This window comes from Martes martes (assembly GCF_963455335.1).
Source record: "Martes martes genome assembly, chromosome: X".
Taxonomy (NCBI): Eukaryota; Metazoa; Chordata; class Mammalia; order Carnivora; family Mustelidae; genus Martes; species Martes martes.
In genome coordinates this window covers 60,669,912-60,685,286 of record NC_137897.1, presented here as the reverse complement: position 1 = coordinate 60,685,286, position 15,375 = coordinate 60,669,912, and the positions used below count along the sequence as shown (strand labels likewise).

General features: G+C 36.4%; 1 protein-coding gene across 2 annotated transcripts in view; it reads left to right on the top strand.

Moving 5' to 3' along the window:
* The window catches only part of MAGT1 (magnesium transporter 1), a 77,393-nt gene extending 63,402 nt beyond the window's left edge, over window positions 1-13,991 (top strand). For both annotated transcript variants that reach the window (XM_080795823.1, XM_080795824.1), the window contains exons 8-10: window positions 6,324-6,398; window positions 10,029-10,119; window positions 12,009-13,991. In XM_080795823.1, coding sequence (XP_080651949.1) covers window positions 6,324-6,398; window positions 10,029-10,119; window positions 12,009-12,024 — 182 coding nt within the window. In that variant the 3' untranslated portion in view covers window positions 12,025-13,991. The remainder of the gene's footprint in view (window positions 1-6,323; window positions 6,399-10,028; window positions 10,120-12,008) is intronic.
* Window positions 13,992-15,375: the final 1,384 nt, after the last annotated feature.

Below are 15,375 nucleotides of genomic sequence, written 5' to 3'. Positions count from 1 at the left end.
GTGTTGTTAATGTTAGCCATTCTGACTGGTGTGAGTTGATACCTCATTGTAGTATTAATATGCATTTCCCTGATGATAAGTGATGTTGAGCATCTTTTCATGTGTCTGCGGGCCATCTGTATGTCTTCTTTGGAGAAATGTCTATTCTGCCCATTTTTTAACTGGATTATTTGGGGGTTTTTTGGGTGTTGTGTTTTGTAAGTTATTTATATATTTTGGATACTAACCCTTTATCAGATAAGTCATTTACAAGTATCTTCTCCCATTCCATAAGTTGCCCTTTAAAAAAAAAAAAAGATTTATTTTATTTATTTTTAGAGAGAGATCATGAGTGAAAGGGAGGGTGGGGGAGAGGGAGAGAGAACGAGAAAGATTCCCTGCTTAGTGCAGAGACTGATGCGGGACTTGATCCCACCATCTTGAGGTCATGACCTGAGCAGAAATCAAGAGTTGGATGCTTAACTGACTGAGCCATCCCGCCACCCTCATAGGTTGCCTCAGAAGCTTTTTTTCTTCTGTTCAGAAGCTATTTCCCGATAGTCTGTTTTTGGAAGTACAGCATTTCTTATAAATTTGGTTAATCATATACAAAATGGGAATGTTTTTTCAGGGTGATTTTTTTTTCCTTATTTTGTTTTTAGTTTTTTGGTAATGGTCAGGAAGGTTTGGGTGATACTTTCTGAGCAGTTATTTTGGTAGTCACTGTGAATGCATGATTTGTCTAAGGAGCTTATAGTATTGGGATAAACAGAGGTTTACAGGTTATAAGACAGTGCCGTAAATGCTGTGTCTCACTAGGTGTGAGACAATGAATAAAGCTATTTAACTTTCTTAGAGGTAGGAAACTTTATGGAAGACTGAAAAATCCCTTATTTTTTTAGTGGCTGCAAAGCCTAAAAACTCAAAACTCACCATGTTGATAAGAACTAGTAGAATAATGGGGCGCCTGGGTGGCTCAGCGGGTTAAAGCCTCTGCCTTCGGCTCAGGACATGATCCCAGGGTCCTGGGATCGAGCCCCGCATCGGGCTTTTCACTCAGTGGGGAGCCTGCTTCCTCCTCTCTCTCTGCCTGCCTCTCTGCCTACTTGTGATCTCTCTGTCTGTCAAATAAATAAATAAAATCTTAAAAAAAAAAACTAGTAGAATAAGAAGACTACTAACTAGTAGTTATAAGTTTAGAAAATACCCACATATTTATCATTATTTTGATATTGTAAAACTTACTACATGATTAATAAAGCAAACTATATGAGTTGCCTGATCCACTAAGCAACTTTTAAAATTACATTTTAGGGGTGCCTGGGTGGCTCAGTGGGTTAAGCCTCTGCCTTCAGCTCAGATCATGATCCCAGGGTCCTGGGATCGAGCCCCACATCAGGCTCTCTGCTCAGCAGGGAGCCTGCTTCCTCTCTCTTTCTGCCTGCCTCTCTGCCTACTTGTGATCTCTATCTGTCAAGTAAATAAACAGAATCTTTTAAAAAAATTACATTTTAAACTTTTTTATGTGAATTACTGTATTCATGCAGAAATGTTCACAGTTCATAAGTGCAGTGTACAGTTTGATAAATTTTCACAAAGTGAACACAACTATGTAATCATCACCCAGTTGATGAAATAAAACTACTCATACCCCAAAGCATTCCCAGTCTCATCACCCCTTCCTGATTGCTACCTTCCTACCCAAAAGTAACTACTATCCTGACTACTAACAGTATGGATTAGTTTTACTATTCATTCATTCATTCATTCATTCATTTATTTATTTTAAATATTTATTTGCCAGAGAGAGATTACAAGTAGACAGAGAGGCAGGCAGAGAGAGAGGAAGGGAAGCAAGCTCCCTGCTGAGCAGAGAGCCCGATGCGGGGCTCGATCCCAAGACCCTGGGATCGTGGCCTGAGCCGAAGGCTGAGGCTTTAACCCACTGAGCCACCCAGGCGCCCCAGTTTTACTTATTTTTTAACTTTACACAAATGGAATTATACTTCAAATATATTTAAATTAAAAAAATAAAACAGTGGATTAGATAATTTTCATTCATGATCTAACACCCTAATATTGGGTGCCTGGGTAGTTCAGTTGGTTAAGCAACTGATCATTATCCCAGGGTTCCCAGCCCCACATCAGGATCCCCCTGCTCTGTGGGGAGCCTGTTTCTCCCTCTCCCTCTGCCTGCTACTCCCCCTGCTTGTGCTCTCTCTCTCTGTCAACTAAATAAAATCTTAAAAAAAATAAAACCCTAATATTAAAGTCTAGGTTTATTTTTGCATATTCTCTTGCATTCTTTGTTTAGTTGTATCTTTTTTGGGGGGAGCTCCTTTTTTGTAGTATAGACAGACTTTGTATGCAGTTCGGCTTCCTAATATATAAGCATTTTCTATATAGTTGTATGGCTTTTATTATTACAAAAGTTGCATGAGAATTACAGATAAATAAGAAAATATAGGCAAGGAAAAGGAAAAATTGTGATCATTCTTAATGTTTATATAATGGGTGTATCATAATTCAGTTATTCTTCTATTGTGGAATGTTGTAAAGAATGTTTACTTGGATATAAAAATAATTTGGTGGGACACTTCAGTGGCTCAGCCGGTTAATCATCTCCCTTCAGCTCAAGTCATGATCCCATGGTCCTGGGATTGAGTCCCACATAAGGCTCCTTGTTCAGTGGGGAACCTGCTTCTCCCTCTGCCTGCAGCTCCCCCTGCTTGTGCTCTCTCTTTCTCTCTCTAACACACAAATAAATAAATGCATAAATAAATCTTTAAAAAAATTAGGCATATCTCCAGATTCCCAAAGGTAAGATTTGAAACAAAGTGTACAAATCTAACTGTTTTCCTTGGTGTTCTGTCCAAACTATTTTCCAAAAAAGTTTTGCTAAATAAAGGGAAGGAGGATTGCTGTCAGAATATGTGTACTGATAGCTCTGGCAAGTCCTATCATCATATATTCTCATTTTTTAAACTGCTAATTCAACAGGCAAAGAAATTTTAGGTCATTGTTTAAATTAGTTCGAACAATAATAAAGTACATAATTGAAACATTTTCCCACAATTTTGGAATTATGCCTCATTTTATGCAAATGTCTTTGCCTTCATCATATATAATGCACTTTAATTCTACTAGTTCTTTTAGTTCTTGTATGTTGTAGAATACTACTTCCTCTAGTTTCTATTCATTTCTCCCATAGTAATATTTAATAGTGATTAGGTATTTATTATTTATTTCATCACTTATATCCCCCACTAGATTGTAAATTTATCCAAGGAAGGGTCTATATTTTGTCCAGCTTTTTAATTCCAGCAACTCGTAGTACCTGGCATATAGTAGGCAGTGTCGGAAAAAGTTTAAAGAATCAATTAAGGGGCGCCTGGGAGGTTCAGACAGTTAAGGTCCAACTCTTGATTTTAGCTGAGGTCGTGATTTCAGGATCATGGCATCAAGCCCTGCATTAGGCTCCATGCTCACCACGGAGTCTGCCTAAGGTTCTCTTCTCTTTCTCCCTCTGTCCCTTCCCCCTCTTTCTCTCTTTCTCTCTCTCTCAAATAAATAAAATCTTTAAAAAATAAAGAATCAATAAATAGAATGAAACAGTACATATGGCCGCGCATCACAACTTTTTTTTTTTAAGATTTTTTAAATTTTGCGAGACAGAGTGCCTGCATGAGCAGGGGAAGAGGCAGAGGGAGAAGCAGATTCCCCGATGAGCAGGGAGCCCAGTGCAGGACTTGATCCCAGGATCCTGGGATTATGACCTGAGCCGAAGGCAGACGCTTACCCAACTGAGCCACCCAGGTGCCCCATCACAGCTCTCAATAACTGAGAACAGCACACAAAGACATTGGTGGTATATTGTAAGATAGAAAGCTCATTCAAAGAAAATACGTATGGACCATGATATGAAGCAAACCATTCCAAAACCAAGTCTCAACCATTATTCCAAAGTACCCTGTAACATGGTGCCTGTATGCCTCAGTCAGTTAATCATCTGCCTTCGGCTCAGGTCATGATCTCAGAGTCCTGGGATCGAGTTGCACATTGGGCTCTCTGCTCAGCAGGGAGCCTCCTTCTCCCTCTTTCCCACCCCTGCTTATGCTCTCGTTATCTCTCTCTCAAATAACTAAATAAAACCTTAAAAAAAAAAGGTACCCTGTAACAAAAGCCTATAGAAATGATCAATCGTTACGTGTATCTGGATATAAAGAACCTCAGTAAGAAAAAGTAATCATTGGAGAAAACAACTTGTCCAAGCAACTAAAAGCATGATGAATGGGCATCATCCCTAAAAAGAGGCTATTGATGAGAGAGTGCAAGATGGTAGTGAAGGGATGAATAGACAAACTATAGAGCTGATTATAAATTCAGGCCTTATCCGAACACCTATTTTTCCCTTTCTGCTTACTCATACCCACATGCAGTAGCCTACAATGTGCATGTGTGTACACGTAATTGATTTGGGCATTTTTAACTGCTGTTTGTATTAACCAAACTGGAGGGTAAATCTCTTTTCTACTAGAACATACTGTATTTGCTTTAAAATTCAACTTTGCTTATTTTAGCATTCAACCATGCCACGTGTAACCTATTTGCATGAGTGGGTGTATTTTGTATTTATGTAGTTTCCATATTAAGGTGAATCAAAATGAGGTGATGACATAGAGGATTCTCTTTTTTTTTATTAGAATAGGACAGACTTAGGTAGTTGAGTAGTAATTTGAGCTTTAGAGGTTGATTGTTGAAATTCTGGAGAATTTTTGAAAAGTTATTTTTCAAATAAAAATTACTTGCTGTTCTGTCCAAATGGTGCACATTTCAAGTGTATTCACTTCTGGAGGGTGGTTGAATATGAAAAAAGGCTATTTAATGTTTTAAAATATATCAGAGCACCTGAGTGGCTCATGCAGTTCAGCATCTGACTCTTGATCTCAGCTCATGTCTTGATTTCAAGTTTGTGAGTTCAGGCCTCCCAAAAAACAAAATAAAATAAAGTATATACAAGGTTGGAGTAATACGTGCAAGCATGTCCAGGAAGGTTATTTCAAAGTACTTGTCAGAAAAACTCATATTTCATCTGTTAAATTATAGTGGGACATTTGTTAAAAATACTGATTTTCATTTGTACAAATGAAGTAATTTTCCAACCTTAATATTTTTTTATTATACCTTCATAATAAATAATTGTTATGGTGTACAGATAAAAGATTCTCCATTTTATTTATTTATTTATTTTTAAATTTTATTTATTGATTTGACAGGGAGAGACACAGTGAGAGAGGGAACACAAACAGAGGGAGTGGGAGAGGGAGAAGCAGGCCTCCCACCGAGCAGGGAGCCTGATGCGGGGCTCAATCCCAGTATCCTGGGATCAACAACTGTGAGCCACCCAGGCACCCCTTATTTTGTATTTTTTTTTTTTTTTTTTTTTTTTTAAGATTTTATTTATTTATTTGTCAGAGAGAGTGAGCACAGGCAGACAGAGAGGCAGGCAGAGGCAAAGGGAGAAGCAGGCTCCCTGCTGAGCAAGGAGCCCGATGTGGGACTCGATCCCAGGACCCTGGGATCATGACCTGAGCCGAAGGCAGCCGCTTAACCAACTGAGCCACCCAGGCGTCCCCTTATTTTGTATTTTTAATCACCCATCTTTTTTTATTAAAGTGAAATTCACATAACATAAAATTAACTATTTTAAAGAGAATAATCCAGTGAAGTTTATTTTTTAAAAGATTTTATCTATTTATTTGACAGAGGTTTGGCAGAGAGAAAGAGCACAAGCAGGGGGAGCAACAGGCAGAGGGAGAGGAAGAGGGAGAAGCAGGCTCTTTGCTAAGTGGGGAGCCTGACATGGGACTCGATCCCAGAATCCTGGGATCATGACCCAAGCCGAAGGCAGACGCTTGACTGACTGAGCCACACAGGTACCCCTCCAGTGACATTTAAGACATTCATAAGGATTCCCTATTTTAGTAACAGGTTTTTTTAATTGAAAGGTGAAGATTTGTATATTCATTGTAATTTTCTTTTTTTTTTTTTTTAAGATTTATTTATTTATTTGTTTGTTAGAGAGAGAGCGCGCGTGAGCGAGCACAGGCAGACAGAGTGGTAGGCAGAGGCAGAGGGAGAAGCAGGCTCCCTGCTGAGCAAGGAACCCGATGTGGGACTCGATCCCAGGATACTGGGGTCATGACCTGAGCTGAAGGCAGCCGCTTAACCAACTGAGCCACCCAGGCGTTCCTCATTGTAATTTTCTTCATGAAAGAACAGAAATATTAAAGTGGTATGTCTTTTGTATCTGTGTGAATTTCTCCTTAAACAATTTTTCTAAGATGGTGGTGTTACCTTAGGGATGGTGCTGTTATGTGAAGCTGCTACATCTGACATGGATATTGGAAAGCGAAAAAGTAAGTTATATCATATGCCAAAATATAAGTTCTACCTTTTTAATTTATTTTTTATTTTTTATTCTTGAAGTATAGTTGACATATAATGTTAAATAACAATTCTGCCTTTAATACAGAAAAAAAAAGTCCTCTTAATCACTTCCCCCTCTTAGTTATAGGTACATTATTTTACTACTTGATTATTTAAAAAGTAACATACACTTATTGTAAAAAATGTGCGGTGAAATCTGATTTATGAAACATTTGGGGGGAGAATTACCCATTATTCCATTATTGAGAAGCTAAAAATTTTAATGTTTTAATATAGTTTCTTCCATTTGTAAAAACATATTTAAAACTCTGTATAAAATTTTGAATCTTGTACCTCCACTTTTAACTGGAGTTAAATAATTCACTAATAAATATTTGCCTATACATAATTTTAAATTTGTACTGTATGCTGTAATTTAACTATTCTGATTCTGTCAAACATTTAGGTTTTTTTTGAACTTCTATTATAATAAATACTTCTTTAGTGACTATCATAGTATACTAAGCTTTATTCTCATTTCATATGAACTCTCTAAGGTAGATTCCTAAGAATAGAATGACTATATGGTCCTCTGTAGTAGTATTTTTAATCCCCTTGATATTTTAAACTGATGATGCTAAATTGTTTCCCCAGATGTTACAGTTGAGATTCCTACTAGTGGTATTTAAGGATGCTTTGTCAGCATTAGCTAAGCTCATTAAAAAGTGTGTGTGTGTGTGTGTGTGTGTGTGTGTACTTGCTAATCAGATAAGGGGCAAATGTTATTTTGTACTTTGGTTATTTTTTAAAAGATTTTATTTATTTATTTGACAGAGATCACAAGTAGGCAAAGAGGCAGGCAGAGAGAGAGAGAGGGAAGGAAGCAGGCTCCCTGCCAAGCAGAGAGCCCGATGTGGGGCTCAATCCCAGGACCCTGGGTTCATGACCTGAGCTGAAGGCAGAGGCTTAACCCACTGAACTACCCAGGCGCCCCTGTACTTTGGTTATTAAGGAAGTTGAATATTTTTCTGAATGTTTATCAGCTGTTTGTGTTTTCCCTTCTATAAAAAGTCTTTGTCTTTTGCCATTTATATATTATTCTTAGTACTTTTTATATTGGTTTGGATGGACTTTTTATATGTTAAAATATTCACACATTGGTATTTGTTGCAAAGAAATGCTAACAGTGTAATTTTATTTCACTCATATAAAATACATTTAAGTCAGAGTTTTCCCTTTATGGCTAAAAGGGTGTATGTCATCAAATTAACCTCTCTAAATATAGTCTACTTGTTTATTTGAAAAAAATGTGATGACATTGGATTTCAAATTTGGGAGATTCTTATTTTGCTGAATTGAAATGAATTTTTACATATTGCAAAAATAGAACTAATGTATCAATTTTTTATCCAGTCAGTATAAATCCTTTCATTACCTGACTTTTAAAAATTTGCCTATTTCAGGGCGCCTGGGTGGCTCAGTGGGTTAAAGCCTCTGCCTTCGGCTCAGGTCATGATCCCAGGGTCCTGGGATCGAGGCCCGCATCGGGCTCTCTGCACGCCAGGGAGCCTGCTTCCCTTCCTCCCTCTCTCCCTGCCTCTGCCTACTTATAATCTCTGTCTGTCAAGTAAATAAATAAAATCTTAAAAAAAATTGCCTATTTCAGTATTCATTATTGGGAAAAGGCCCTCTGAATACTAAACTGGTAGTATGAATTAATTATAAAACACTTTGGTGGCACATTAGAATAATCACAAGTAATAATAACAAATACTTATTTAACATTTGTTATCTACCAGAAACTGCCCTAAACACTTTTAGATATATTATGTGAAAAAAGTAGAGTACAAATGTAAATACACTGATACTATATATACACACACAGGGTGTGTGTGTGTGTGTGTGTGTGTGTGTGTATTAGATTAAAAAGACTTCTACAATGCTCATGTGTTAATACTCATTAAAAGATATGTGTAACATTTTCATTTTAGCCCCTAATTATATTATGTGAAGATTTAAAACGGAAAAAGAATGGCTCCCTAAGTATAATAAGACTAAAAATTGTTTTTAGAGTCAGCCAATAAGTTATGTTTCCCTAGAATTTCCACAGGTGTAGAACACATGCTGCTTTCCCACATCCCCACCACTATGCTTCTTAGCCAGTCTTAGTTTCAGGACTTGAAAGAGCCTCAGGTTATGAGAATCATAGCTGAGCATTGTGGGATCAGCATCCAGAGTTAAGATTGTTAACTGCTATGCTAAACCAGAGCATATGAGATTAATGGAGAGAGCTATAAATTTTAGGACCAAGATTCATGGTATTTCCCCCTCATTATTCAAATGAGGAATCCACGTTGAATGAGTTCCTTATGTAGGTGGTGTAGTTACCTATAAATAAATAAAGTACTTTCAAGTGAGGGTGTCACAATGATGTTGTTAGATGTCTTTTTTTAAAAAAAGATTTTATTTATTTATTTGACAGACAGAGATCACAAGTAGGCAGAGAGGCAGGCGAGGGGTGGGGGCAAGCAGGCTCCCTGCTGAGCAGAGAGCCCGATGTGGGACTCAATCCCAGGACCCTGAGATCATGACCTGAGCTGAAAGCAAAGGCTGAACCCACTGAGCCACCCAGGCGCCCCAGATGTCTTTAAATCAATATCAATATCACGTTTTGTGTCATGTGTTAATACTCATTAAAAGATATATTTAACATTTACATTTAACCCCTAATTATATTATGTGAAAATTTAAAAAGGAAAAAGAATTGCTCCCTAATGTATAACAAGACAAAGTTTTTAGTGTTGGCCAATAAGTATGTTTCCCTAGAACTTCAACTGCTGTATTAACACACACAAAAGGCCACATTTAACGCTATAGAAGAAATTTAATAAGTGACTAAGTGATTATCTCGTTAGTAGTAAAATTTTCTAACACTAAATTCTTTTTTGTTTAAAGATTTATTTATTAGTGTGAGCATGCTCACATGCGTGGGGGGAGAGGCAGAAGGAGAGGGAGAGAAGCAGGCTCTGCTGGGCATGGAGCCGTACTCAAGGCTCGATCTTTTTTTTTTTTTAAGAATTTATTTATTTGACAGAAATCACAAGTAGGCAGAAAGGCAGGCAGAGAGAGAGAGGAGGAAGCAGGCTCCCTGCCAAGCAGAGAGGCCGATGCAGGACTTGATCCCAGGACCCCTAGATCACGACCTGAGCCGAAGACAGAGGCTTAACCCACTGAGCCACCCAGGCGCCCCAAGGCTCGATCTTAAAACCCTGAGATCATGACCTGTGCTGAAATCAAGAGTCAGATGCTTGACCTATTGAGCCCCTTTAACACCTATGTGCCCCTTTAACACTAAATTCTTGACTGTGATGACTTTATTATTTCACACAATTAAATTGCACAAGCATTTGTGCAATTATATTGCACTATTATATTGTAATGGGTCAAATTAAATGGGAAGGCGGAATCCTAAATCCTAAAGATTTAAGAATGGGCATGGAAATTTTTGGAAAGTTGAAGTTGACCACTAAATTTTCACTCTTGGAAGTGTAGACTACCATTTATGCCCTAGTTCTTTATTACATCTAACATGCTCATTTTACACTTTTGTTTTTCTGCAGTAATGTGTGTGGCTGGTATTGCACTTGTTGTATTATTCTTCAGTTGGATGCTCTCTATTTTCAGATCTAAATATCATGGATATCCATATAGGTATGATTATTTTACACTTACATAGTGATTACCTATACTTACAATGATTAGAGTTGCTGTTGCTTTGTAATATTTTTTTTGCTTTACCTCCAAACTGTTCTAGCTTCTAAAGCAGATATAAGCTTTAACTTAAGTGTGTTGCATATAAAAGTTAACTTAAGATCATTATGATACAGTGGACAATAGTATGTGATTTCTCAGGAACATTTTTGAGGGTTATTCTGACATCACCTAATTTAACCAAGAAATCTGAAGAACACTTAATGGTTAGAATATTTTATACATTGTCTGCATACTCTACTTTCTCTTGATCAAATTATTTTTTAATGTTTTTTTAAACTTCGCACACCTCTACTTTTCAGGGCTCTTTAGATGGCATAAACAACATTTTTTTAGAATCCAGTTTATAAAGAGTATAGGAAGGAGTGTTCAAGAAGATCTAATTGTCTTGAAATGTTCATAGTGATCTCTAAGGCTCAGGGAAGAAATTAACTCCCCTGATCCTAAATTCTTGATTTTTTTCTGTTAATAGCCACAAGAAATGTACCTACATAATGGGGGATGTTGTGAGTTAGTTTTATCATCTGAGTGCCAGGTACCATAATTCATGTTCTTTTAATACAACATTGTCCTGTGGTATAAAGGATTATGAACACTAAAGATAAAGTATATCAAGTGAAATTTTTAAAAAAGATTTTATTTATTTATTTGAGAGAGAGTGAGAGAGAGAACATGAGAGGAGAGAAGGTCAGAGGAAGAAGCAGACTCTACATGAAGCTGGGAGCCTGATGCAGGACTGGATCCTGGGACTCCAGGGTCATGACCTGAGCTGAAGGCAGTCGCCCAGCCAACTGAGCCACCCAGGCACCCCAGGAGCCCCTTTAGTAGACAATTTTGAACAACTCTCTGGTTGATTCATTATATCGTGACATTTCTGGATGCCTTTTGATCAGTGAACAACATAAATTAATCTTCTTTTGCATTTTGTTTCTTGCAAACTTACTTAATTTTATTTCTTTTTAAGTTTTTACTTAAATTCTAGTTAGTTAACATACGGTGTAATACTAGTTTCAGGTGTACAATACAGTGATTGAACACTTCCATACAATACCTATTGATACCTCTTTTGTCAAATCAAGATGTTTATCACAAGTGCACTCCTTAATCCCCATCACCTTAACCCATCCCCCCAACTCACCTCCCTTCTGGTAACCCTCAGTTTGTTCTCTATAGTTAAGAGTATTTTTCTTGATTTGCCCCCTTTTTTTTCCCTTTTGCTTGTTTTATTTCTTAAATTCCACATATGAGTGAAATCATATGTTATTTGTCTTTCTCTGACTTATTTCACTTAGCAGAATACTCTCTGGCTCATCCATGTCATTGCAAATGGCAAGACTTCTTTCTTTTTTATGGCTCAGTGATATTCTATTGTGTATATATGCCCCATCTTCTTTATCTGCTTATCAGTTAATGGACACTTGGGCTGGCAGACGTAACTTAATTTTAAGAACAAAACCTACTAGAACTTTGATTCTTGGTTTATTCTTCTGTGTATTTATATTTTAAAATAATTTATTCTTTATAGAATACGAACTGAGATGCAACGGTAATCTTGCTGGGATTTCTATTGCTTATTTCATCATCATGGTTGATCCAATTATTAATCAGTGTCTCTCTTCATGAGATTTTTTTTAAACAAGTTTATGTCTATTTCCTTCTCTTCTAAGACTATCTTAATGTGTTGGCGTTTCTCACTTTTTGTTATTAATATTCAAAGTTTATTATACATGCACCCAAATGCTCTTTCATCTAAAATCAAGATATTTATTAGAAGTAAGGCCTATTGTTTTTTTAGAGACTAATAGATTCTTTTAATATTTTTGTTTCAGCTTTCTGATGAGTTAAAAAGGATCCCAGAGATATGTAGACACTGGAGTAATGGAAATTGAAAAATGAAAAATGTGTGTGTGTTTGAAAAGAAGAATGAAATTTGTGTATTTTGTATTACCTCTTTTTTTCAAGTGATTTAAATAGTTAATCATTTAACCAAAGAAGATTTGTAGTGCCTTAACAAGCAATTTCTTGTCAAAATCATGAAGTATTTGGATACAGTTCTCCTCTTAACCTTCCCTCCCTGATGAACTGTATGTATAACATTTAATTTAGTAGAATTAAGTACATTATAAAAATTTTATAAGTACATTTGAATTAGAACAAGGTTCAGAACTGCTTTAGTTAACTATTGGCCATCTAATTTTATATTATCCAAAGGTAGGGAAAAAGAGTCCTGACCAGGTATTCCTACTTATGCTTATTACAGACAAATGCATCAGGAATGCATTCTTAGCTGTTTCATATTTGCATGGATGTGTATACTTTGCACATCTTTCCTTTTGGGCAGAAAAATCATTATGTGCTATGTGATCTTCTGACACGCCTAGCCTTTAGAAAAGAAAACTAGCCAGTCCTCTCCCTCCTTCATGTTTCCTCCTGAAATACAGTGCTAGCTATGCTTCTTGGTAGCTGTAGACATTAAAAAGTCTAAATACAGGATTATGATTTCTGCATGAGTGTGGTGTTAACTCCTTTTATTTGGAAAGATTTCAGGTTCATTCTGTCTCCTTAATTTATTTAAGGTAGGCCCCTCTAATAAAAATGTAGCTTAGTGTTAAAATCAGTGTAACTTTAAAATAGTCTAAACTGTTTCTACAAATTAGAGATTGTCATTTCTTTCATTTGTACCTCACAGAAAAAAATAGGTTCATCTAATTAAGTCGATTCCTGTATTACAGTTCTAACGTATTTCATTAACCCTTGTATTTAGGAAAAGGACTCCCCTAGATTGGGGAAAGCATATCCTGATATATTGAGTTGTTGGTTATGAATAGAAAGTAAATTGTTTCTTTAAAGTTATGTTTTTGCTATTATTTTAGCCTTCATCCTTTCACTTGAAGTGGAGAAACAGTAAACATTTGAAGAGGTTTTGAGTTTTGTCTTTTTTTCTGTCAGTGGAAATAACCATATATGCTAACCAAATTTTTGTGAAGAGTGAAAGTTGATGGTTATCATTAGATCTAGCCATAACCTTCCCCATAGTTTCACTATTATGGAAATATGATAATAATGACTGTGAAAAATTTTAAATCTTAGAAGTGTTACGTCAAAATAATACTTTGCCTACTATTTACCATCTGATAACTTTCCCATGTGGTCTAGAAGTCTTATATAATAGAGATTTGCAGAAGAGATGAATATAATTGCCTAAGAAGAAATGTTTTATGTGGCTTTTTTGTTTTTGTTCCAAGATTTGGCAGGTCAGGGCATATAGTTGACCTTTTTACTCTTTAGTGGTTCCACTTTTTGTTAATTACTTCCCTATAAATTGTGTGATTCTGGATTCCTTATCTGCTGTTCTTATAATTGTCTCAGGCCAAATAAATTTATGCTGTGATTCTTATGACATTTGTATGAAGATGCCCTGATTTGTACAAATTGACCAGGGTAATGCTACTGCCATGTAATCTGTATAGCTCCCTATGATGTGCCATGAGCATCAAAAGAATGACACTTTTTTGTATTTGTTTTGTCTCCCTTAAGAGCACATTTTTCTTGTGGAAGGAGAAGAACTGCATTCTGGCTAAAATCTGTAGAACGCAGATTTACTAAACTTAGAGTTACTTTTGTGGAAATTTTGAAGTTCGCTTTCATCTGAAGTGCCTTATGTAGACTCTTAATTTACTTTTCTAGTAATTTTTAAATATTTGTTATGCATTTTAAAAATACTATTCAAAATGACACATTGTAGTAGCAAAGATAACCAAATGTCTGGCTGTTTGCTTTTTGACCACATCAATAAACTTTTACAATCTAAACTCTTAATTAAGTTTTTTTATTAACATGTAAAGAGGGGTGAATTTAAAACATTAAATTAGGAATTTTTTTTAAGATTTTATTTATTTATTTGACAGAAATCACAAGTAGGCAGAGAGAGAGAGGAGGAAGCAGGCTTCCCTGCTCGAGCAGAGAGCCCAATGTGGGGCTCGATCCCAAGACCCTGGGATCATGACCCGAGCTGAAGGCAGAGGCTTTAACCCACTGAGCCACTCAGGCGCCCCTAAATTAGGATTATAATATTAGGTTATTTCAGTTTTTTTAAAAAAAGATTTATTTATTTATTTGAGAGAGGCGTGCACTCAAGAGCAGGGGGAGGGGCAGAGGGAGAGGCAGAGGGAGAGGGAGAGAATCTCAAGGAGATTCCCTGCTGAGTGTGGAGCCTGATGCAGAGCTCCATCTCACAACCCTTAGATCATGACCTGAGCCGAAATCAAGAGCCAGTCAGTTAACAGACTGAGCCACCCAGGTGCCTCTGGGCTATTTCATTTTGGATGAAAATATAATTAAATTTCTACAGTAAGTTTGATAGGCCGATTTCCTTAAGTATTTCTAAATTGAGATACATTCTTCCAGGATTCCATATGTTATCTTTCATTAATGTTGTTGCCCAATAGGTTAGTTAAAACAGCCAGGATAAGTAGGTGAATGGCTGTCTTCAATGGTTGATCTAGTTTTGTCCCAGTCGGTGAACACTGTGACTAGGTCATTACCTTTTTGTACTAAATAATTTATTTGAAACAGTTACCCAGACAGATTATGACGTTATATGAGACTGGACAACAGTACATTTGCAAACATGGAATGGGAACACTGGACAGGAAGTAGAGAGATCTAGCTCTTAAACAGATTTTAGTTCTTATTCTCTATCTAGCTATGTGACCATAGGCAAGTCACTTGAAATAGGTTCTCTCAGGACCTATTTCTTTATTCTAATGCGAGTGCATTGGACTAAATTACTTCAGTGTTCCTTCTAGCACCACTGTTTTAGGTGCAAAATATTAAAGATATAGTTAAATTTGAATACGTATCATTTGTGATATTCAGGTTTGGTATTGAATTAAATCAGTTGAAATGTAGGATGTTTTGTAATCAGATTTCTGAAGAAGCTGTGAAATGCTTGTGGAGACCATTATAGCTGCAGGTTGTTTAATATGCATTGAAGTATTTTTTAGAAAGGATCTACTTGAAACCAATATGTTAATATCAGATCTTGATTTAAATGCCCAAGTATAACCAAGAATGAAACCAACTGTAACAGTATGTTAATATTATAGAAAATCAAAGCCAAAGGAGCCATAAATACCATTTAATCAGTCCCTTCATTTTGACTGCTAAAGAAAATCTGCCTTAGATAGGTGACAC